At 43.8% G+C, this 25,461-nt stretch overlaps 1 protein-coding gene across 4 annotated transcripts in view; it reads left to right on the top strand.

The window, feature by feature from the left end:
• The window catches only part of AKAP10 (A-kinase anchoring protein 10), a 92,589-nt gene extending 71,056 nt beyond the window's left edge, over positions 1–21,533 (top strand). For 3 of the 4 annotated variants that reach the window (XM_078373189.1, XM_078373188.1, XM_008996761.5), the window contains exons 12-14: positions 7,954–8,006; positions 8,880–8,975; positions 13,136–14,881. In XM_078373189.1, the coding sequence (XP_078229315.1) occupies positions 7,954–8,006; positions 8,880–8,975; positions 13,136–13,141 (155 nt within the window). In that variant the 3' untranslated portion in view covers positions 13,142–14,881. Of the gene's footprint in view, positions 1–7,953; positions 8,007–8,879; positions 8,976–13,135; positions 16,082–19,331 lie in introns of those variants that run through there. The other variant, XM_002748063.5, reaches the window with a different exon arrangement.
• The last annotated feature ends 3,928 nt before the right edge of the window (positions 21,534–25,461 follow it).

Below are 25,461 nucleotides of genomic sequence, written 5' to 3'. Positions count from 1 at the left end.
CCCAGGCAGCATGTAGAGAAAGAGTGTTCTTGGTGGAAGGAACAAGGATAGAGGCCTGAAGCTGGAGACATCAGCATGATTAAGGAATAGTAAGCCTCATGTGGTTGGATTGAGTGAGCAAAGGAATGAGCAGTAGAAGGCGAGTGAGTTGGGAGGTCACCAGAGACTGTGGCAAGGACTTGAAAGTCAGGGACACTTTGGAAGTTGGAGCAGGGAAATGATGGGATTTATGTTTTAAAGGGATTGCTCTAGCAGCTATCTGGAAAATTGAGTGTAGGGCTTCAAGAAAAGAAGCAGAGAAACAACATTACCATAGTCATAGTCTAAGTAAGGGGTGACGGGGGTGTAGATTAGGCTGGTAGTGAAGACCAGTTCAATTTGGGTTGTATTTGAAGGTAGAGGCAAAAAGATTATATCTCTACCAGCAAGCCCATGTATGACATTACTTGTATTATTAATTTCATTGAGAGATGCTCACATAAACTAATGAATAAGAATTTCTGCAGTTTGGTTAAACACACCCATATATCCTGGTGCTTTTTTTTTGAGATGGAGTCTTGCTCTGTCACCCAGGCTAGAGAGTGCAGTGGTGACATCTCGGCTCACTGCAACCTCCACCTCCCAAGTTCAAGCAGTTCTCTGCCCCAACCTCCCAAGTAGCTGGGATTACAGGTGCCTGCCACCACACCTGGCTAATTTTTGTATTTTTAGTAGAGATGGGGTTTCACCATCTTGTTCAGGCCTGTCTTGAACCCCTGACCTCATGATCCACCCACCTTGGCCTCCCAAAGTGCTGGGGTTACAGGCGTGAACCCACTGCACCCAGCCCCTGGTCCTTCCTTCTTTAGTTGTCCAGACGTCTCTCTTTTTTTTCTTTTTTTGAGACAGTTTCGCTCTGTCGCCCAGGCTGGAGTGCAGTGGCACAATCTCAGTTCACTGCAACCTCTGCCTCTCAAGTTCAAGTGATTCTCCTGTCTCAGCCTCCTGAGTAGCAAGGATTACAGGTACACACCACCATGCTTGACCACAGTCTCTTTAAGGCAAGTATTTTTTGGTGGTGTAGGAGCCTAGAGATTGTTTATTCTCTCAGAAGGCATTTGAGTGATTCCTGTGTGCCAGGCACTATGCTGAATGCCAAGGATGTAAACAAGAGGACATGGTCTCAGTCTGTTTTACTCTGACTTGGTTCCTTTTTAATGACCCTGACTTATTAAGCATATCAGTTATCCTACAGAATGTATAATCATCTGAACTTCCCTGGTTGTGTTATTTAGCTTATTTCTCTCTTCTTGACATTTCTTATAAACTGGAAGTTACACCTAAAGTCTTGATGATTTGTGTTACACATTTTAGATTAGAACACATCATAGGTGATGTTGTATATGGTGTTTTTGAAAGGCTCTCTATATATTGGTCTGTGCATTAAAATAATGCCTGAATGGATACACATAAAATTTAACAGTGATTACATTAGAAATGAGAAGAAAACAGGTGCCTTTTACTTTTCAATATACCCTTTTCCTCTACTTTTTGAATTTTCTTGCCCTATGCTTACTTTATTGCTTAATCATCCACCTTAGGCCGGGCGCAGTGGCTCACGCCTATAATTCCAGCACTTTGGGAGGCCGAGGCGGGTGGATCACGAGGTCAAGAGATCGAGACCATCCTGGTCAACGAGGTGAAACCCCATCTCTACTAAAAATACAAAAATTAGCTGGGCATGGTGGTGCATGCCTGTAGTCCCAGCTGCTCCGGAGGCTGAGGCAGGAGAATTGCCTGAACCCAGGAGGTGGAGGTTGCGGTGAGCTGAGATCGTGCCATTGCACTCCAGCCTGGGTAACAAGAGTGAAACTCCGTCTCAAAAAAAAAAAAAAATCATTCACTTCATCTCTTTCCCTGTGGCTTCCTGTTGCATTTGGAATGAAATCTAGTTTCTCTGCTGTTACCTGTGAATGTCCTTTGTTGGCCTCAGTCACCTTACTTTGAACCATGGACTGAGCTCTAATTGGACTATCTTTTACTCTTTTGTGAAGTTTCTTCCCTTTGAGGGCCTCTGCAGTTGCTGTTTCATGGCTTTCATGCAATGATGGTTCTTCCTTCTCATCTCATTATTATCTCTTCAGAGAGAGACCTTTCGAACTCACATATCTAAAATCTTCTGTATGTACCACTCACTACCACTTTTTTCTTTTTTTTTTTTTGAGATAGGGTCTTGCTTCGTTGCCCATGGCTCACTGCAGCCTCAACTTCTTGGGCTCAAAAGATCCTCTCACCTCAGCCTCTCGTGTAGCTAGAACAGCAGGCACATGCCACCGTTCTTGGCTTATCATTTTACTTTTTGAAGAGACAGGGTTTCACCATGTTGCCTAGGCTGGTCTCAAACTCCTGGACTCAGGCACATCTCCTGGCCTCTCGAAGTGCTGGGATTACAGGAATGAGCCACCATACCTGGCCTATTTTCTTATTCACTGTCTGAAAGTATCTTGTTCATTTATTTACATACTTGTTTATAGTTTATTTCTCAGCTGGACATGGTATCTCACACCTATAATCTCAATACTTTGGGAGACTGGGTTGGAGAATTAGTTGAGCCTAGGACTTCAAGACCAGCCTGGGCAACAAGTGAGCCCCTATCTATGAAAAGTTATTTAAAAATTAGCTGGGCATGGCGGCACACACCTATAGTACCAGCTACTTGGGAGGCTGAGGTGGGAGGATCGCTTGGGCCTAGGTCAAGGCTACAGTGAGCCATGGTTGTGCCACTACACTCTAGCCTAGTGACAGTGAGACCCTGTGTCTAAAAAATAAATAAAAATAGTTTGTCTATCATCACCAGGAAGTAAAAGCAAAAAAAAAGAAAAAAGATAGTTTTTCTATATTATTTGGCATTGTACTTCCTGATTCTGAAATTATGCCTAGTATGTGATAAGTACTCCTTAAATATTTATTGATTGAATTAATTAATACTTATTCATTTGGGATTATCTGATAAGATTATGGATTATATTAAGAAAAAATCATTTTTTAAACTTGGTTGCCCTTTGCCACACTTACACAGACACTAAGTTTTCTTAGCAGATTACTTCTGAGGATACTCACAGAGTCCATTCTCTTCTCAGTCCCCAAATAGTTAATATTTCTTAGCATTTTCAAGCTCATGCAATTCTTAGATGATATATCTGTGCATATCATATCCTCATTTTACAAATGTAGAAATTGAAGGCACAGTGGCTCACGCCTGTAATCCCAGCACTTTGAGAGGCCAAGGCGAGTAGATCACTTGAGGTCAGGAGTTCAAGACCAGCCTGGCCAACATGGTGAAGCCTCATCTGTATTAAAAATACAAAAATTGGCTGGGTGCAGTGGCTCAAGCCTATAATCTCAGCCCTTTGGGAGGCCAGGGCAGGTGGATCATGAGGTCAGGAGATCAAGAGTATCCTGGCTAACACAGTGAAACCCCATCTGTACTAAAAATACAAAAAATTTAGCTGGGCACGGTGGCATGTGCCTGTAGTCCCAGCTACTAGGGAGGCTGAGACAGGAGAATCACTTGAACCCGAGAGGTGGAGGTTGCAGTGAGCTGAGATTGTGCCACTGTACTCCAGCCTAGGCAACAGAGCTAGACTCCATTTCAATGTGTGTGTGTGTGTGTGTGTATAAATTAGCCAGGTCTGGTGGTGGGTACCTGTAATCCCAGCTACTAGGGAGGCTGAGACAGAATTACTTGAACCTAGGAGGTTGAGTTTGCAGTGAGCTGATAATGCACCAGTACATTCCAGTCTAGGCAACAAAGTGAGACCCAGTCTTTTTTTGTTTGTTTGTTTGAGAAAGAGACTCAGTCTTAAGGAAAAAAAAAAAGAAAGAAAGAAAAAGAAAAGAAATAGCCGGGCACGGTAGCTCACGCCTGTAATCCTAGCACTTTGGGAGGCCAATGTGGGCAGATCAGCTGAGGTCAGGAGTTCAAGACCAGCCTGACCAACATGGTAAAACCCTGTCTCCACTAAAATTTTTTAAATTAGCTGGGCATGGTGGCACACACCTGTAATTACAGCTAATTGGGAGGCTGAGGCAGGAGAATCGCTTAACCTGGGAGGCAGAGGTTGCAGTGAGCGGAGATTGTGCCACTACACTCCAATGCGGGTGACTGAAAAAAAAAAGAAAAGAAATTGAGGAATGGGGAGATTGTGATAATGTGATTTGTTAGGAATCACACAGCAGGTTAGTAGCAACTACAGGGCTTTGGTTCAGAATACCACCTGAACAATCGTTTGTTTACCGGCTCCCCTTCCCCTGCCTTTCTCTCCTTCCTTGTTGAGGGCAGCTGGAAACAGTTTTCATCATTTACTGGCCTGTAGTTTTAATTTGAGTTTTGAAACCCTGATAATAGAGCACAGAGGAAAAGATTGAGTTTTCTTTTTTTGAGACAGTCTCACTCCATGTCCCAGGCTCGAGTGCAGTGACACCATCTCAGCTCATTGCAACCTCTGCCTCCCAGGTTCAAGCAGTTCTGTCTCAGCCTCCCGGGGTACAGGCACGTGCCACTACACCCAGCTAATTTTCTATGTTTTTGTTTTTTTTTTTTTCTGAGATGGAATCTTGCTCTGTCACCCAGGTTGGAGTGCAGTGGCACAGTCTTGGCTCACTGCAACCTCTGCCTCCTGTGTTCAAGCGATTCTCCTGTTTCAGCTTCCCTAGTAGCTGGGAGTACAGGTTTAGTAGAGACAGGTTTTCACTTTGTTGACCAAGCTGGTCTCGAACTCCTGATCTCTGGTGATCTGCTCATCTCAGCCTCCCAAAGTGCTGAGGTTATAGGCATGAGCCACTGCGCTGGCCAATTTTGTATTTTTAGTGGAGATGGGGTTTCACCATGTTGGTTAGGCTGGTCTCGAACTCCTGACCTCAAGTGATTCACCTGCCCCAGCCTCCCAAAGTGCTGGGATTACAGGCGTGAACCACCGTGCTCAGCCAAAATTGAGTTTTGAAAAGAGGCTTCTGAGTTTATGAGAAGGGCAAGCAAGGTAACTGAAGAAGTTACATTAAAATCATCTAGGATGCCAGATGTGGTGGCTCATGCCTATAATCCCAGCACTTTGGGAGGCCAAGGCAGGTGGATCACCTGAGGTCAAGAGTTCAAGACCAGCCTGACCAACATGGAGGAACCCCGTTTCTACTAAAAATACAAAATTAGCTGGGTGTAGTGGCACATGCCTGTAATCCTGCTATTCGGAGGCTGAGGCAGGAGAAGCGCTTGAACCTGGGAGGCAGAGGTTGAGGTGAGCCGAGATTGTGCCATTGCACTCTAGACGGGGCAACAAGAGTGAAACTCCATCTCCAAAAAAAAAATCATCTAGGAGACAGTGTAACAAGAAGGAATTGTAAACGGTTGTTATGTGCATGTGCGCATATAGTGGCAGTCCCTGTGCTTGGATACAGTGGTGGGAGACAAAGCTGTACTTAAATTGATACATCCCTTGCATGTCATTTTAAGGAGCTTAGAGTCCCATCATATAGACATCAGAGATTTAACAGAGTACTAACCAGATGCATTTCCCTGTCAGCAGAATGAAAATGAATTGGAGTTGGGAGAGACTGGCATCAGGGACACCAGTCAGACAGTGGAAGTAGCTAGTAATGTAGATAGAAGAAGAAAAAGATTCAAAGTTAGGTGGTGGTAGCAAGAATTAGAGGGAAGGTCAGATTTATGATACGTCCAAGGTTGAATTCTAGGGTGAAATTTGGGGATAGATTTCATGTGTAAATGAGGAAGGTAGATTGAGTTTTTTTTAACATGGGTTCTCTAGATGAAAAAGTGTGACGTTAACTGAGATACACAACACAGGAAAAGAGTAAGTGGGAGATAGATGAGTTCAGTTTGAAGTAGGTTCAGTTTGAGATGTCTGGACAATTTGGAAGTACAGATTTGACACTCAAGGGATTTCTAAGTTATTTGCAAATAGAAGGAAGTTAAAGCCACACAAGGGAATGAGATGCCCAAAGAAAATATGTTGAAGAAGAAAGGAAAACTGACAGGAAGGATGCTGGAGAAGCTCCATGTTAAAGGAGGAGTCTTAAGATGTGGGTTTGGAGGAAAAAGTGTCAGTCAACAAGGGGAAAACTCAATAGAGTGACTCTGCCTGGGGCCTGACAAGAGAAGAGTGCATGGGTGATTCAGCGCATTGAGCCTTCAGACAGAGCATTTAACATTGTAGTTCTGTAGACTCTGGTTTGCAGTAAAATTTGAATAAACCAATATTTAAGCCCTTAGGTAATAATAAAAGTTAAGGGAAAAGGATCCAGGTTTTGTATTTTTTTATGAATTCAGTTATTGAATTAATCAGGACCTTGCCTCAAGAAATAATCTACCAGCAATCTACTTGGTTTGAAACAAAGTTAGGAAGTGAGCCTGTTCAAATTATTAAATAAAAGGGATGTGTATTTCATTCATGGAGATAGAGGCTAGCCTACTTCGGATGATTCTCAGCATGTGATTACAAATGTAGGCTTGCACATCCTAGGAAGTTAAGGTGTACTCTGGCTTGGTGTACTCTTGGCTCTTTGGAACTCTTCTCTCACCTGTCTAGTTTATATAGACTGGAGAACTAGAATGTAGCAGCATACTCTGTCCTGGAAGACCTTTTGTAGAGGAGTTGGTCTGCAAGGTTTGAAAACAGAACAAATGAGTTGATATCTCCCAGCATGTTGCTAGATTCTTACCCAAGAGCAAGATCCTGATGAAGGTTTTGTTTCATTTTAATGTTGGCTGCAAACTAACACTAGATGTTAATTTCTTTCATCAAGTGAGGAGAGGAGAGTAAAAGTCCAGAACTCTGAAACACCTTTTCAAAAGTTTTCTTTTTTTTTTTTTTTTTTTTTTTGAGACGGAGTTTCGCTCTTGTTACCCAGGCTGGAGTGCAATGGCGCAATCTCAGCTCACCGCAACCTCCGCCCCCTGGGTTCAGGCAATTCTCCTGCCTCAGCCTCCTGAGTAGCTGGGATTACAGGCACGCACCACCGTGCCCAGCTAATTTTTTGTAATTTTTAGTAGAGACGGGGTTTCACCATGTTGACCAGGATGGTCTCGATCTGTTGACCTCGTGATCCACCCGCCTCGGCCTCCCAAAGTGCTGGGATTACAGGCTTGAGCCACCGCGCCCGGCCCCCTTTTCAAAAGTTTTCAAGCCTTGATGTTTGCAGGTTAAATACTCTGTTATGGAAACAATACAGTCAGTTTTTATTAATGTAATGTTCCTTAATGTTTTGGATGGTATCACACAAGAAAGAATATCTATGTCTGGAAGCAACAGTTTTTAAATAAGAGCATTTTGGTGGTGGAGGGGTGGTTTTTTTTTTTCGTTGTTTTGATACAGTCTCACTCTGTCACCCAGGCTGGAGTGCAATGGTGCGACCGAGGCTCACTGCAGACTCTGCCTCTTGGGTTCCAGCAATTTTCCTGCCTCAGCCTCCCAAGTAGCTGGGATGACAGGTTTCGCCATGTTGGCCAGGCTGGTCTCACTCCTGACCTCAGGTGATCCACCCACCTTGGCCTCCCAAAGTGCTAGTATTACAGGTTTGAGCCACTGTGCCTAGCCTTTCTTTTTTTTCCTCCTGAGATGGAGTCTCACTCTGTCACCCAGGTTGGAGTGCAGTGGCACAATCTCAGCTCACTGCAACCCCTCCTCTTGTGTTCAAGCAATTCTCCTGCCTCAGCCTCCCAAGTAGCTGGGATTATAGGTGCCTACCACTACACCCTGCTGATTTTTGTATTTTTAGTAGAGGCGGAGGTTTCACCATGTTGGCCAGGCTGGTCTTGAACTCCTAACCTCGGGCGAACCACCCATCTCGGCCTCTCAAAGTGCTAGGATTACAGGCGTGAGTCACTGCACCCAGACAAATAACATTTTTAATGTAAAATTGTGCATGAAATGTACATTCAATTTTGTCTTTGTTTACTAGGATCCATGTTCTCACAAGCTATGAAGAAATGGGTGCAAGGAAATACTGATGAGGTAAATTCTACTTTTAGGATAAAGAGATTTCTGTTTATAAATGCCACCCTCATGTAAGTAAGATTTTAAATGTTCTCTTTTTTAGTTCTTATGTTTAAGCAGCATGGCGTATTTATGCTCTTTTATCCAGAATGTACCAAGAAAGGGTGGCCCTTCTTGACATCTAACAATTGCCTGGTAGTAGCAGTGATGGTACTTGAGTCCAGAGGCTAGGACTGCTGAAGGATATACATGCATTCAAGTTTCCATCAGCCAGCAGGCATCGGTAATCAGTGTATAGATCAAAAGCTACACAATGTTTCCTTCCCCATCATCAGTTTTACTTTAAGTACTGGAGGCTTGCTTTTTTTTTGAGACGGAGGCTTGCCGTGTTGCGCAGGCTGGAGTGCAATGGCGCGATCTCAGCAGGCGCCTGCCACCACACCCAGCTAATTTTTTGTATTTTTAGTAGAGAAGGGGTTTCGTCATGTTGGCCAGGCTGGTCTTGAACACCTGACTTCAGGTGATCCACCCTCATTGGCCTTCCAAAGTACTGGGATTATAGGCATCAGCCACCACGCCTGGCCCAAAGTTTGCTTTTTTAATAGTTAAGTACATTAAGAGATGGGAAGTGAAAAAAGGAAAATGTTTTATTTTGACCATCTAACATGAAAGTAGTTCCAGTGTCAGGTATCCAGTAGTTGACTCCAAAAGGCAGTGAATGACATGTTAATACTCATAGCCAGAGGGTGGCCCAGATTTTTTCATACATGGAAATGAACTTCTTATTCAAATAAGTAGAAATGATGTGCGTAAGCCATTTGTTCAGAGCACTGAGTATGTGCATCTCTATCCATCTAATGAATAACCATCAGTTTAAATTATTTTCTTTAGGCCCAGGAAGAGCTAGCTTGGAAGATTGCTAAAATGATAGTCACTGACGTTATGCAACAAGCACAGTATGATCAACCATTAGAGAAGTCTACAAAGGTAAGGATGACTTTGTTTTGTATCAACTGAAAAGTATTATTTTCCAGGTATAAAAATTAAAAAGGACATAAGGGGCTTTGCCTTTGAAGGATAACTGCTGTAGGGATTACCTTCTTATAAGCAGCTAGAAAACAGATAAACTACATGAAACAACTGTTTCCATATATTGGACAATGGGCAATATAGGAAAACTGTACTGAAACCAAACAGAGCCCAGAAAGCTTGCTGAACTAAAAAGTTAAAAATCAAAGTTCAGGCCAGGCACAGTGGCTCACGCCTGTAATCCCAGCACTTTGGGAGGCCAAGGTGGGCGAATCACCAGAGGTCAGGAGTTCAAGACCAGTCTGGTCAACATGGTGAAACCCCAACTCTACTAAAAATACAATAATTAGCTGGGCATGGTGGTACACGCCTGTAATCCAGCTACTTGGGAGGCTGAGGCAGGAAAATCACTTGAACCCGGGAGGCGGAGGTTATAGTGAGCCAAGATCATACCACTGCATCCAGCTGGGCCACAGAGTGAGACTCCATCCCCACATAAAAAAGAAAGGATTTGTATAAAACCATGGTTACTATACAAAATGGCCAGGCAGAGTGACTCACAGCTGTGATTGCAGCACTTTGCGGGGCTGAGGCAGGCAGATCAAGTGTAAGGCCAGTAGTTCCAGACCATCCTGGCCAACATGGCGGAACCCTGTCTCTACTAAAAGTATAAAAATTAGCTGGGCATGGTAGTGCACTTCTGTAATCCAACTACTTGTTAGGCTATGGCAGGAGAATTTGCTTGAACCCAGGAGGCAGAGATTGCTGTGAGCTGAGATTTAACAAAATATGTGCAAGATCTGCACAGTATAAACTATAAAACAACTGAGCAGGATTAAAGAATATTTGAAAAAAAGCAGAAATAAGTCGTGTGTGAATGAAAAGACTCAACGTGGTTAAGGCACCATATTCTCCTCTGATTGATAGATACAGTACAATTATAATCAAAATTCCAGCAGACTTCCTTATATAAATTGATAAGATAATGTAAAATTTCTTAGGAAATATAAATGAACTAGAATAACCAAAAAAATTATTGGAAAAAAGACACATTAGAAGAATAGCAAATACTAGCTGGCTTCATACTGACCATAACGCTACATGATTTTTTTTTTTTTCCCCCGAGACGGAATTTTTGCTCTCGTAGCCCAGGCTGGAGTGCAGTGGCACAATCTCGGCTCACTGCAGCCTCCACCTCCTGGATTCAAATGATTCTTTTGCCTCAGCCTCCTGAGCAGCTGGGATTACAGGCATGCGCCACCACACCTGGCTAATTTTGTATTTTTAGTAGAGAAAGTGTTTCTCCATGTTGATCAGGCTGGTCTTGAACTCCCGACCTCAGGTGAACCACCTGCCTCGGCCTCCCAAAGTGCTGGGATTAAAGGTATGAGCCACCATGCCCAGCCTGTATTTTTTTTAGTAGAGTTGGGGTTTCACCATTTTTGCCAGGCTGGTCTTGAACTCCTGACCTCAGGTGATATGCCCACCTTGGCCTCCCAAAGTGCAGGGATTACAGGCGTGAGCCACGGCGCTAGCCCCAATTTCTTCAACAATGTGATTGTCTCTAACTTGAGTTGATTCATGAAGAGATTTAATGTGGTAGGAGAATTCCTTTTTTTTTTTTTTGAGGTGGCATCTTACTCTGTCACCAGGCTGGAGTGCAGTGGCGCAATCTCCGCTCACTGCAACCTCTGCCTCCTGTGTTTAAGTGATTCTCCTGCCTCAGCCTCCCAAGGCTCAGCTGAAACTACAGGTGTGGACCATACCCGGCTAATTTTTGTATTTTTAGTAGAGATGGGGTTTCATCCTGATGGCCAGGATGGTTTTCATGTCTTGACTTCATGATCTACCTTGACTTCCCAAAGTGCTGTGATTACAGGCGTGAGCCACTGCATCCAGGCCTGAGAATTTCTACTTAGATTATTTGTGAACATATTAAACTATTCCTCTATCATTATATTAAGCAAAAATTAGGAGTCAGAGAAAATACTTTCAGATGACATCTCATAAAACCCTCAGTAGTTTGGAGAACTTGCATTCAGTTTGGGTCCATTATCATACTTTCCTTTCTAACTTCCCAGCCAACTTTTTATTCTAAGAACCATCATTACTGGAGCTTGATTTAATTGTGAATTTGCACTGAATTGATTCATACCAAAGCTCTATTTACTTTTCCAAACTCTGCACTCTTTTCTGCGTGAGGTTGATCATTTTTGTCTGTATTTATCTTACGTCTCAGTCAAACCTCAGATAGCTAGGAGCAAGCTACAAGTGTGTAAGAAGTGAGAGGTAGCTGTGTTTGTGTTCTCATTATCATGTGCATAATCAAATGTTCCATAATAAGAAAATGTTCTTTAAAAAACATTTTTGGAAAGCAGATGTTTATAATTCAGGCTTTTCGTTTGAGTTACATGTTCAAATTTTGTTAGTATATGCTTTTCATTTTTAGGATATACAGATATTTTACTATATTTTGGTTTTTGAGCTTGCTAGGCCTTCTCTTTGACTTGTCAGATTTTCTGTCCTGCCAGGCCCTCAGGGATCAGTAGTGCATTGGTGAGGGAAAAAACAGTAGACTCAGCCTGGGGGCTGTGGCTTACATCTGTAATCCAAGTACTTTGGGAGGCCAAAGCGGGTGGATCACCTGAGGTCAGCAGTTCAAGACCAACCTCGCCAACATGGAAAAACCCTGTCTCTACTAAAAATTTAACAAATAGCTGAGCATGGTGGCGCATGCCTGTAATCCTAGCTACTCAGGAGACCGAGGCAGGAGAATCGCTTGAACTCAGGAGGCAGAGGTTGCGGTGAGCCAGGATCACACCATTGCACCCCAGCCTGGGCAACAAGAGCAAAACTCAAAACTCCGTCTCAAAAATAAAAAATAAACAGTAGACTCGCAGAACTAGCTGAGTCCTTCTTTAGGCAGTAAGTGTGACCTTTTGCAGGTGACTCTTCTTTAGTTCCTCTTGTCCTCATCAGTAGATCAGAGAAATTCAGCAGGAAAACCCCAAAAGTTTCCCTTCTGATCCTCATCCTGTGATTTTATGAATATGTGAAGTCCTAGGCCTGTGAAGGAATACTCAATAACTCTTTATCCTGTGTTTATACTTCTCTACTTTAACCTCCAACTCGACATTTGCCTATAGGATGTACTTGGACATTCTGCATAAACTACCTCACATCATTAACTGAATTGCTTTATGTGTGCATGTCCCACGTCACAATAACCAGGGACCTTGTCTTCCGTGGTATTTGTCCCCAGCAGTGTGAGTTCAGGAGGGCGTCAGCCTCATGAGCTTGGTCTTGGGTGCCTAGCAGATCAGAGTTCATTTTTTCCTTGTAAAGACTATGGGGGTATTCCATATTATGCCTCTACTGTCATTTAATGAATCCCTTGTGAATGATTATTTAGGTTCTTTCAGGTTTTTCTCTGTTACAAGCAATATTTTAGTGAATGTCTGCATGTGTGTCTTTACCGTTCCTCTTGAATATGCTATAGGGTTAATTCCTAGAAGGCTTTTTTTTTTTTTTTTTTCCTTGAGATGGAGTTTCTCTCCTGTTGTTTAGGCTGGAGTGCAATGGTGCAATCTCAGCTCGCTGCAACCTCCGCCTCCCAGGTTCGAGACATTCTCCTGTCTCAGCCTCCTGAGTATCTGGGATTACAGGCATGCACCACCACGCCCGGCTAATTTTTGTATTTTTAGTAGAGACAGGGTTTCACCATATTGGCCAGGCTGGTCTCAAACTCTTGACTTTAGGTGACCCACCTGCCTTGGCCTCCCAGAGTGCTGGGATTACAGGTGTGAGCCACTGTGCCTGACGTAAAATTGGCAATATTTTTCATTCTAATATCTATTGACAAAATCCAAAGCAAGTCTGGATGCCAGTCCTTGTTATGTGACCCTTGGGTAAGTTACCTAGCCTCTTGAAACCTGTTCACTCATATGTCAACAAGGAAAATTACAATGTTTTACCTCACAAAATTGTAGTCAGCTGCTGGCTGTCATAAACTCTGGTATATAGTAAATACTAAGTGTTGGTGTCCATCCTTAATTTGTAATGATAATAGGTCACTTTTTAGAAAAATGTACCTTACCATTTTCTTTTCTTTTTTTCAGTTATGACTCAAAACGAGATAAAGGAAATCTGCTTTTGAAAAATAAGAGAACTTTTTTCCCTTGGTTGGATTCTTCAACACAGCCAATGAAAACAGCACTGTATTTCTTTTCACTGATCTGTCACTGTTGTTTCCAGGAGAGAATGGGAGACAATTCTGGACGCTACCATAATGCAGTTACCTGTAGGCCTAATTGATGCACATGACATTCATACAATGAGAGTCTTAAAGATACTAAATGGTATTGTTTACATTACTAGAAAATTATTAGTTTTCCAATGGCAATAACCCATTTATGAGAGAGTTCCAGCCCACTGGAATAGACAGGGACCACATCCTGTGGGAGGCAGAGAAGCAAAGAACTGATACTTGATGTACACTTGCAGCAGTAACTCATCCCTAATAGCATCGTAAAGCAGGTGCCATAAGTGCTTTGCTTTGTCCTCCCAAAGCAGGTGAGTCAGCCCCACCAAGAGCCAGGCAGATCTGAGTGGCAGCGTGGTGCTAGCAGCTTCAGTGGAACAGGGTGAGAGTTTATTATGCAGTCTTCCTTCACAGTGGCATTAATTTGGAAGAAAGTTGACAAGTCATGGGTCAGGTTTCAGTGACTTCTTCCTCCCTTTGATGGCAGTATACAGTTTTCACATTTTAATTCTTCCTGAGATGCAGTATGCTTAAAACCATTCTCTCCCCTGCTAACAGAAGGGTAAATCTGGTTTACTCTGAGCATTAGGATTTGCGCCTCTGGAATTCTACACTCCAGTTTCTTAACTTTCCCTTCAGAATACATGTGGAAAGAAAGAATTATAGTGATGACTCCAGTTTTTCCCCTGTGGCCCCTTGAACAAAACAGTTTTTCCCAAATTATAATTCTTTTTTTTATTAAGGTGAGCAGGGTGGTTGGGGAGAGAGAAACATTTGACTTTGTTTGACTGGCTCCCCCATTCTTTGCTGTGAGCTGGGAAGTGTGCAGTTGGTGGTCTTTCGTCTTTCTTCAGGACAGTAGGAGACTCATTCACTGCACTTCTGCTCAGGTGGCTTCTGCATCGGGACCTCACAGCCATCAGCAAAGCTGCTCAGTTGGTGAGCACACTCCATTGACCACGTGGTGCCAGTGCTTCCTCAATGCACGATTGAGAGAAAAGAAAGTTCTCTTAGATGTTTCTGCTTTTGCTCAGACTTTGCAAAAAAAAAATATATATATGTATAAATATATAATTATTTACTTTTGTCCTTGAGAAAGTCTTGAATGAACAGAGAATTTATTCCATTGCAATATTTGATTGTATAGAGGCACACTGTTTGATCAACAGAAGAAGCAGAAAGGCTTTGTGTAAGTTTTTGGTACTATGTACCACCTCTGTTATTCTTCTAAAGCTGAAGTATTCATGTACTTAAACCATATGATATTTAATTGTGTTTGATTTAAAAAATATATATATATATATGAATTATTTAAAATTGTGTCAGTTTTCTGCTTTCAGGGCTTTTATGACTCTTCTGTTGAAATATATTGATTTTTCCAAATATTTTCATTTGCTTTATAAAAACCCAGAACATGAACCACTACTGGACTTAGCCTTGTGTTTGGAGCATATGGCATAAACCCAAGGTTTTTATTAGGTATATATGCTGTGATTAATTCATTTTGTTCTTTTAACAAAATATTTCCATCCATTTCACATTGCTTCCATCTTTAACGGAAAAGCAATATCAAGATTATAGAATAAAATATGGTTTTGGGTGACTCTTGCTGCCTCTGCATGTTTTAGAATAACAATTTCTACAAGACTCTAGGCTGTTTAAACTAGTGCTTTCAGCTAAGATAATTTCCGATCTTTTTTTGTATATACATTTTGTGCTTCTGAACTAGAGATGCCAAGTAGTTATAAACTTATTATAAAGAGAATAGCAGCAAGTTTGAGACTCGGCTACATTTTTCTGCCCCACCTGTTTTGAGACCCAGAAGCGGGTGTGGCCCAAAATTGTTAGCCAGATTTAACATTTGATCTAAAGTAGATCCTTGTACTCATTTTAAAGTTGGAATTCGATTCCTCCAACATTGAGCACCCAGTATGTTCCAGGCTCTACGCATTGTGCCCACAAAACAAGATTCCCTGGTGGAGTTTTTATAGGTTAAAGTAATCAGTTGAACACCCTTCATCTTTATCACATCATTGACGTTGACACAAATTGTTTAAAAAAAAGATATTAGAAAGTGATGCCTTTTGTAACTTGATGTGTCTTCGTTGCTCTGTAAGATTTGATGAAAGTAAAAAGCAAATGTCAGCCAAATCCAGTGAACAGCAATAAAACAGGGAGCAGCTTTTTATAACTTTCTACTTGGGTTTCAACATTCAGTAAAGCTTTATGAAATGTAAGTAGTTTACAGTACTGGAGCTTTGACTGGTTCAGTAGAAATTTGTAGGGCTAAAGTACAAACTTCTTTTGCTGTTTTATTTAAGTACTGAGAGCTAAGCGCCTGATGAAGTGACTTACCTCTCTCCAGTGACATTGTTTGGGTACCTGCCTGACTTCAGGAGTGGGATCCTGTTTCTCCACAGTGACCTTTTCTCTTTCAGCCTCTCCTCCCTCTTTCCCACATACCAGTTAATTGTACCAGGGTTGAACTCCTGATCCAGATAGACCCAAGACAGTTCTTTATCTTAAGAATTTTGAGGCCAGGCAGGTGGATTACTTGAGGTTAGTAGTTCAAAACCAGCCTGGCCAACATGGTGAAACCCCATCTCTACTAAAAATACAAAAATTAGCCAGATGTGGTGGCAAGCACCTGTAATCCTAGCTTCTTGGGAGACTGAGGCAGGGGAATCACTTGAATCCAGGAAGCAGAGGTTGCAGTGAGCCAGGATCACACCACTGCACTTCAGCCTGGGCAACAGAGCAAGACTCTGTTAAAAAAAAAAAAGAGAGAAAGAATTTTGGCCAGGTGTGATGGCTCACACCTGTAATCCCAGCACTTTGGGAGGCCAAGGTGGGTGGATCACTTGAGGTCAAGAGTTCAAGACCAGCCTGTTCAACATGGCGAAACCCATCTCTTACTTAAAAACAAAAATTAGCCGGTTGTGGTAGCAGGCACCTGTAATCCCAGTTACTTGGGGGGCTGAGGCAGGGAGAATTAATTGCTTGAACCCAGGAGGCAGAGGTTGCAGTGAGCAGAGATTGCACCACTGTACTCCAGCCTGGGCCACTAAGCGAGACTCTGTCTCAAAGAAAAAAAAGAATTTTGCATGGGGAAGGAGAGATACTAGTCACTATCAGGGATGGTGCCTGGATGTGGCACTTAAAAAGTCAGGAGCCAGCACTGCGTGGACAAACAGAAGCATGTGGGCCTGAGATAGCAGCTACCTTGATAACCCTGAGGACATCCATGGTTTCTGCATCTAGTCCTGCATCCTTGGACTGGACTCTGTTAATCTCTCAGCCTTAGAATGATTTTTTATTTTTTAAAAACAGTCCGAAGTGAGCTTTTTAATTACATGCAACTGAAAGGAGTTTGGCTAAACTGCTGCCAGTCTGCTCTAATTCCTAGTGATAATGTATGCTCAGCATGTCTAAAAGTACTGCATTTCTGGAGAATAATTTTTCTTTAGTAAACTTTACTTAGTCATCATGTGTATTCTCTCAAAATGGTATCCTAATCTAATGGAGCTAAAAGATACCCCTTGTTTTTTATAACAAGTAGTTACTGAGGCCCAGGAAAGAGAAGTCTCTGACTTGTGAGATCATCACCATTAGAACTCAGGTGTGTGCCAGTCCCTTTTCATTCTTCTCAGATCCTTCCAAAGAATAATCAGGATTATAAACACTTTTAGCAATTGTAATAAACCCAGAAATAGCTTTTTTGTTAGAATGATGGAAGCTTGGCGGGGAGATGTTTACAAAATGTATAAATACCGACAAATTCTATGTACTAGGCAAGGTCTCTGGCCTTTGCTGGAGCCATAAGGTGAGAAGAAATGCCAGTAAAACCCCTCAAGGTTACAACTTTTGTGGCCCACACTAATAGTTACCTACTGAGGCCCTCTATGGGTGAACATTGAGCACTAGAGGAGGCCCCTCTGCTTGGAGAGAGTTGGTGCAGAGTAGGAGGGGTGGGACTGGATTCTGGGCAGGTGGAGATGCCCATGAAGGACATTGAAAGAAGCAGTGTGAGCACAGCCCCCCAGGGCATTCATGTTCAGGGAGGGTTGCTGCCCACTGGCTTGCTTGGCACACAGGAGAGCAGGTATTCCTGCCTCAGTAACTTTATGTGAACAAGTATTTCCGCAGTCTTCCTCTCAAACTGCCTGCCTTGGCGGATTCAGGATGTCACAGAACTCACCTGGATGCATTCAGCCCCTTGGCTAAAAGTGATAGTGCATCTACCTACCCACCCCCACCCCCTGCACGACTGAAGCACCTGTCAGACTGAGCCCAGTCTGTGGGCAAGGAGCCAAGAAAGCAGGCTTAGTTTCAGCTTGAGAGGAGCTGGGATTTACCAAGGAGCAAATGAGAGATGAGGATTGCAACAACTGCCATTTCCCCCAGCTTCAACTGAGTCCTGTGTATTGAATGTGCCTTCAGACTTATCCCTAGGTGACCCCAAGCTGGCCTCCTCCACATCACAGTAAGAATTCCACATACCATACAACTTGGAAAGAGGCTCCAGCTGAAGGAAGTATCACACTTCTTTCAAGTTTTTCTTTGTTTTCCTCTTGTTGGCAAAGAGTACCTTTTGTTCCTTCTAATTATGGAACTATTGGTTTAGTAAATAGTCACTCATTCAGTCACCGTGTGAATTCCAGGCACCTTGGAGCTTGCATTTTACTGAAGAGGAGCTGTAAATTGGGATAGCAGCTAAACCGTGTGCTGGTACTTCTGATTTAAGATGGCCTTTGAACCCATGATTTAGCTCTCTTACCCACCAAGGTCAATTAGAAATCATCAGGCTCTCCTGCTATAGACTCGTAGGGAGAGCTGCTGCTTAGAGGGGAGCCTGCAGAGAGGTCCCCCTTATGTGTCCTCTCAGCCGCATCTTTCCACCAGGACCAGTTGCTGTGCCACTCCTTTCACTTGCTGCAAGACTGGAGATTTTGGCACTTTGTCAGGTGTTGAACACTTGGTTGATCTTGATGCCTGAGTCCATCAAGGTAAGTCCCTGAACAGGGCTTACCTTAGAGTAAGGCTTAGAAGAGGCCATAAAGTCAGTCTCAGCTCCGTGGCTCTGCAGAGCTTTGGGACTTGTGAATTCTTAAAAACGACAATTGGCTGGACGCGGTGGCTCACATCTGTAATCCCAGAACTTTGGGAGGCCGAAGCAGGCAGATTGCCTGAGGTCAGGAGTTCGTGACCAGTCTGGCCAACATGGTGAAGCCCTGTCTACTAAAAATACCAAAAAACTTAACTGGGCATGGTGTCATGCGCCTGTAATCCCAACTACTCAGGAGGCTGAGGCAGGGGAATTGCTTGAACCAGGGAGGTGGAGGTTGCAGTGAGCTGAGATCTTGCCACTGCACTCCAGCCTCGATGAAAGAGCGAGGCTTCATCTCAAAAAAAAAAAAAAAAAAAAAAAAGACTTGTAGAGTTACTACATGCATGCAGTATAAAATCACGACCTTGGAAAATCCTAGCTAGCTGTTGAGCTAATTCCATAAAGTAATCAGCTCCCGGGTTCTGCAATGGTAATAATAATCAGTATAATGAGTAAACACTGTGTGTCAAGTGGCGTCTCATTTGATCCTTATAATCTTGTAAGTACTGATTTTTTTCCCCTTTAATTTTTTTTTTTTCTTGAGACGGAGTTTCGCTCTTGTTACCCAGGCTGGAGTGCAATGGCGCGATCTCAGCTCACTGCAACCTCCGCCTCCTGGGTTCAAGCAATTCTCCTGCCTCAGCCTCCCAAGTGGCTGGGACTACAGTCATGCACCACCATGCCCAGCTAATTTTTGTATTTTTAATAGAGACAGGGTTTCACCTTGTTGACCAGGATGGTCTCAATCTCTTGACCTCGTGGTCCACCCGCCTCGGCCTCCCAAAGTACTGGGATTACAGGCTTGAGCCACCGCACCTGGCAAAGTTTTTTTGTTTTTTTTTTTTTTTAAGAGAGAGAGGGTCTCACTATGTTGCCCAGGTTAGCCTTGAATTCTTGGCCTCGAGATCTCTTCCCATCTCAGCCTCCTAAAGTGCTGGGATTACAGGTGTGAGCCACCATGCCTGGCCATTCTTTCCCTTATAAAGGAGAAGACTCACTAACACCCTTTTCGGCCATAGCCCACCTGCACCCAGGTGAAAAAAAAAAAAAAGAAGAAGACTGAGGCTTAAGAGGTAAATGAATTTCTCCAGCATCTTAGCCAGGGGAGACTGCCCTCTTACTTGCAACTGTGTTATCCTGCAAATGTTCTCTTCCTTCTCTCATTTTGCTGCTTATTGGTACTCAACGCAGACAAGTGTATTGAAAACTTCAGAAAGTTAGAAGGATTCACTTTAAAGTGGAAAATATCCCATCTGTTACCTTAAAGCAGTGTTCTTAAATTTTCACATCCATCAGGATTCCTTGGAGGACTTGTGAAAACTTGCATTGTTGGGCCTAACCCCCAAAGTTTCTAATTTAGTAGGTCTGGGGTGGTGCAAGAATTTGCATTTTTAACAAATTGCCAGATGCTGCTGCTCTGGAGACCACACATCAAGAATCACTGCCTTAAAATCTTAACTGTGAGCTGGGAAATGAATATTTTCATTCCCTTTTGTTGAGAATGACCATGCTACACAGAAATGTAATTTGAGACCTATTATTCATGACTCACCCAAGCAAGCACATAAATCCTTTACTGTTACTGAGATGTTTGTTAAAGCGGAGAACACCCAAACACCACTGCAGTTTCTGTCTCTGGGAGCCTGGGCAGGTCTGAGGCCATCAAAGCAAGTCTTGCTGGGATGAGGCTTAGAAGAGGCCACAGACCAGTCTCAGCCCAGAGTCATCAGCTCCCAAGCCCCTTTGCTGGGAGCAGTGCCCTTGACAGTCCAGGCTGAGACTTGGGGCTGTTGGAATCACACCCAAGGTTCCAGTGGAACCTTTCGTACAAATCCGGTCTGGCTCATTTTCTTTCCATTTGTACCCCAGGTCCTCAGTTCCCTCTGGGGTCCTGACCATGCCTTTCCTAGCCTGTCTCTCCTTCGATGACCTCCTTTTCAAGTCCCTTCCAGAGAATGCTCGTACCTTAGTCTTTTCTTTCCCTCTTCCTTCATCTCTATTTCTTCATCAAGTATGTATTTCCTGAGGGCCTGTTATATGCCCATTGTAGTTACTGGGGATACAGCAGTACCCAGGACAAGCACTGCCTGCCCTCCTTGCAGTCCAGAAAGCAAGCAATGACCACTCAATGGGATGAGTGCTACTAGACAGTAAGGGACCTACTAGGGGCAGTTTAGGTGCCCTCCCTCAATCCTGTAGTTTACAGACTTTCTGGCCATCTCACTCTCCAGGACCTGCCCATTCCACAAGTCTCAAGACACCATTTCTTCCCAGTCCTGACTCCCCATCCCACACCCCATCATCATTGTAGTGCCCACTCCCGGCCAGTGCTGCTTCCACAGCCTTGCTCCACCTCCTCCTCCACAACCTTGCCACCTGAGACTGCCCTCTCACTGCCATCTGCTCGGCTCCAGGCCGCTCCGGCCTACTTTTCCAAGTCTTCCATCTACCACCCCCAGGTTTCTTCACTTCATTCCCACCCCAGGAATATCACTGTCCATGATGGCAGTCTGCCTAGCAATCTGGCCGGTTCTATTCTGTTCTCAAGACTGGTGTTTCACTCCTCGGTCACACCTGTAACCAAACTTGGCGATCTCCTGCAACTGCTCTACCTCTGGTTTCTCCTCACACACTACCCACAACAACCTCAAACAATGCAAGTTTTGTACGGTTGTAGATTCCTTCTATTGGAATGGATTAGAGGGGAAGGAAGAAACTTTGTCATTATATCAGAAAAATCTCACTATTACAAGAGTTGGTTGGGTTTCATAATCTGCCTTTCAAAGAGCAATTACAAAAGTAATAAGTGATTTTGTTGTAAGGATTACAAACATACACCCATATGATAAATTGGGGGCTGCGTCCTAATGTGGTGATTTGGGTCAAACTTTCCCGTGAGTCAGACATGTATTTGAGAAATGCTGCATCTCAGACAGCTTAGATGCAAGTGAAGGAGATAGACTTTGAGAAATGGACTGTAGATATCATGAAGACATTGATGTCCAAGATGCATGTAGAGAGTGAATAAAATTGTGACTTGAAATGTGAGAATGGGAAAAAAGCAATATTTTGTATTAGTGTATTATATATATAATGCTATTTTAAATATGCATGTGTAACTAAAGTAATAAATTTGATATTATAACGACATCTGCCTATTTCATCAACATTCCTAGAAGTTTACATACTCTGGGTGCTTGAAATGATTTTTTTATTAGGGAAATGGGGATTTGTATTAAATGTATGTTTCATGAAGTTCCTGTTGTCCACCGAATAAAGTCCAAAGTCTCACTCTGTTGCCCAGGCTGGAGTGCAGTGGTGCAATCTCAGCTCACTGCAACCTCTGCCTCCCAGATTCAAGTGATTCTCCTGCCTCAGCCTCCTGAGTAGCTGGGACTACAGGTGCACCCAGCTAATGTTTGTAGCTGGGATTATACCACACCCAGCTAATTTTTTGTATTTTTAGTAGAGATGGGGTTTTGCCATGTTGACCTGGCTGGTCTCGATCTCCTGACCTCAGGTAATCCACCGGCCTCAGTCTACCAAGGTGCTAGGATTACAGGCGAGAGCCACTGCACCCGGCCAGAACACTACTTCTTGAACTACACATCTGCTTTCTCCTTGGTGGGTTTCACATCTCAGAACTGGTGCCTTTGCTCAAGCAGTGCCCACAATTTAAAATGTCTTCCCCCACATTCTGCCCAAAGAAGTTCTCGTCTCTGAAGACTGACCACTTTCTCCTCCACATTCTCCCAAAGACTTTCCCAATGCCTAGCCTGGCTGAGCCCCTTGAGCTGTCCTCACATAGCATCCAGTTTGGCATCACCAACAGTTTGGTTCTGGACCTCTATGCCACCAGATGTGAGTGAGCTCTTCCCAGGAAAGACCTGGATTTGTCCCCAGGAAGCATGACCCAGGAGATGCAGGGGAAAGTAACAATTTGCTGTAAATGGACCAGGCCCAGCTAATGGCCTTACTAGGCCCATCTGCCCAGAATCTGAACTAAGATTTCCTTTGCTGTAGTGCCTGAAAAACACCCTATCTGCTCCTACAAAGAGGGTTAACATTGAGATGTCTCTCTCTAGTACTAGTCCAGAAGTTCACAAGGCATCATCCCACAAGTGCCCAACGGTCCCTGAGACCCTTTTTGGAGTTCTGCAAGGTCAAAACTTCATAATCAGAATAAGAGGTGGGGTGTTGCCATGTGTCACCATGTGAATATTTGCACTGCAGATGCAAAAGCAAGGATGGGTGAAACACATCTCAGCGGAAATCTGGAGAGTGACACTGACCTGTACCACTCTCATTATTGAAATCTTCACCACCATGCACTTGCCATAAAAGAAAACGTCTGCCGGGTGCGGTGACTCATGCCTTTAATCCCAGCACTTTGGGAAGCCAAGGTGGGCAGATCACCTGAGGTCAGGAGTTCAAGACAGCCTGGCCAACGTGGTGAAAACTCACCTCTACTAAAAAATACAATATTAGCCAGGTGTGGTACCAGATGCCTGTAACCTCAGCTACCCAGGAGGCTAAGGCAGGGAGAATTGCTTGAACCTGGGAGATGGAGGTTGCAGTGAGCTGAGATTGTGCCACTGCACTCCAGCCTGGGTGACAGAGTAAGACTCTGTCCCCCACCCCCCAATAAAAAGAAAAAGCCAGTTTCCTGTAGGAATGTTCTTGGTGAAGCAGTACCAATTGCTAATTTCATTAAATATCAACCCTTGAGTATATGTATTTTAATATGCGTGACAAATGGGAAGTCTGCATAAAGCACTTGCATGGTGAAGTATGACAGGCTGTCCCCAAGAAAAGCACTTGTGCGGTTGTCTAGTCAGCAGACTTAGCCACTATTTTCATGGAATACCATTTTTGCTTGAAAGTACAACTGACCAGCTGGCTATTTTGACAGATTTTAAACAACATTTTCTTTCTTCTCTTCTTTATTTTTAAGATAGGGTCTCACTCTGTCGCCCAGGCTGGAGTGCAGTGGTCTGATCTTGGCTCACTGCAGCCTCAAACTCCCATAATCAAGTGACCCTCCCACCTCAGCCTCTCTTACAGCTGGGACCACAAGTGCATGCCACCACGATTTTTTTGTGGAGACTAGGTCTCACTATGTTACCCAGGCTGGTCTCCAACTCGTGGGCTCAAGTGATCTACCTCAGCCTCCCAAAGTGCTGGGATTACAGCTGTGAGCCACCACAGCAGGCGAACAAATGTACTTTGTAACATACTGTATAATAAAATGTGTCACTATTTGGAAGATCTGCATAATCTAGTCCAATTTTTTTGTTTTTTGAGGCACAGTCTTGCTCTGTCTCCCAGGCTGGAGTGCAGTGGTGTAATCTCAGCTCACTGCAACTTCCACCTCCTGGGTTCAAGCGATTCTCCTGCCTCAGCCTACCAAGTAGTTGAGATCACAGGCGTGCGCCACCACACCCAGCTAGTTTTTTTTTTTTTTTTTTTTTTTGAGATGGAATCTCGCTCTGTTGCCAGGTTGGATGCAGTGGCGCGATCTCAGCTCACTGCAACCTCTGCCTGCTGGGTTCAAGCGATTCTTCCACCTCAGCCTCCCAAGTAGCTGGGACCACAGGCGCATGCCACCATGCCCGGCTAATTTTTTTGTATTTTTAGTAGAGATGGGGTTTCACCGTGTTGGCCAGGATGGTCTTGATCTCTTGACCTCGTGATCTTCCAGCCTCAGCCTCCCAAACTGCTGGGATTACAGGCGTGAGCCATCACGCCCAGCCATTTTTCTTTTGTATTTTTAGTAGAGATGGGGTTTCTCCATGTTGTTAACTCCTGACCTCAGGTGATCGATCCACCCACCTCAGCCTCCCAAAGTGCTGGGATTACAGGCATGAGCCACCATGCCCAGCTCAGTCCAATTGTTTTTGAGATGGGAGTCTTACTATGTTGCCCAGGCTGGTCTCAAATTCCTAGCCTCAAGTGATCCTCCCACCTCAGCCTCTAAAAGCATTGGTATTATAGGCATGAGCCACCAAACCTGGCCCACCCAATATTTTCCAAATGACCATGTCATGACGTAGAAAATCATGTTTGTGTAGAAGATCAAAGTGCAGTGCCAGCAATAGATTTCGATATAGCAGAGTATAAACAATTCATTGATATGGTTCAGATTATACATTGTAACTAACCTTTAAGCAAAAAACACTCAGCTGGGTATGGTGGCTCACATCTGTATTCCCAGCATTTAGGGAGGCCAGGGTGAGCAGATCATGAGGACAGGTGTTTGAGACTAGCTTGGCCAACATGGTGAAACCCCATCTCTATTAAAAATTTAAAAATTAGCTGGGCGTGGTGGTGCGTGCCTATAATCCCAGCTATTCAGGAGGCTGAGGCAGGAGAATCACTTGACCCTGGGAGGCGGAAGTGGCAGTGAGCCAAGATCGCGCGCCACTGCACTCCAGCCTGGGCAACAGAGTGAGACTGTCTCAAAAAAAAAAAAAATAAAACAAAAACCACTTGTCAAATTTTGATCTGAATAAGCTTTTGAGTTAGTCCACCTCTTCCAACTACGAGGCCAGATTTTCCTTAACCGAAACAGCATATTACAACAGATTGAATGTAAAATATATATGAGAATCCAGCCGGGCGCTGTGGCTCAAGCCTGTAATCCCAGCACTTTGGGAGGCCGAGGCAGGTGGATCACGAGGTCAAGAAATCGAGACCATCCTGGTCAACATGGTGAAACCCCGTCTCTAATAAAAATACAAAAAACTAGCTGGGCATGGTGGCACGTGCCTGTAATCCCAGCTACTCAGAGGCTGAGGCAGAAGAATTGCCTGAACCCAAGAGGCGGAGGTTGCGGTGAGCCGAGATCGCGCCATTGCACTCCAGCCTGGGCAACAAGAGCGAAACTCCGTCTTAAAAAAAAAAAAAAAAAAGAGAGAGAGAATCCAGTTTTCTTCTATTAAGCCAGACACTAAAAAAATTTGTCAAAATATAAAACAGTCCGGGTGCCGTGGCTCGTGCCTGTAATCCCAGCATTTTGGGAGGCTGAAGTGGGTGGATCACGAGGTCAGGAGACGGAGACCATCATGGCCAACATG

The sequence above is a fragment of the Callithrix jacchus genome, chromosome 5 (genome assembly GCF_049354715.1).
Source record: "Callithrix jacchus isolate 240 chromosome 5, calJac240_pri, whole genome shotgun sequence".
Taxonomy (NCBI): Eukaryota; Metazoa; Chordata; class Mammalia; order Primates; family Cebidae; genus Callithrix; species Callithrix jacchus.
Note: the sequence above shows the minus strand (reverse complement) of the source record. Positions and strands in the feature narration are given on the sequence as shown.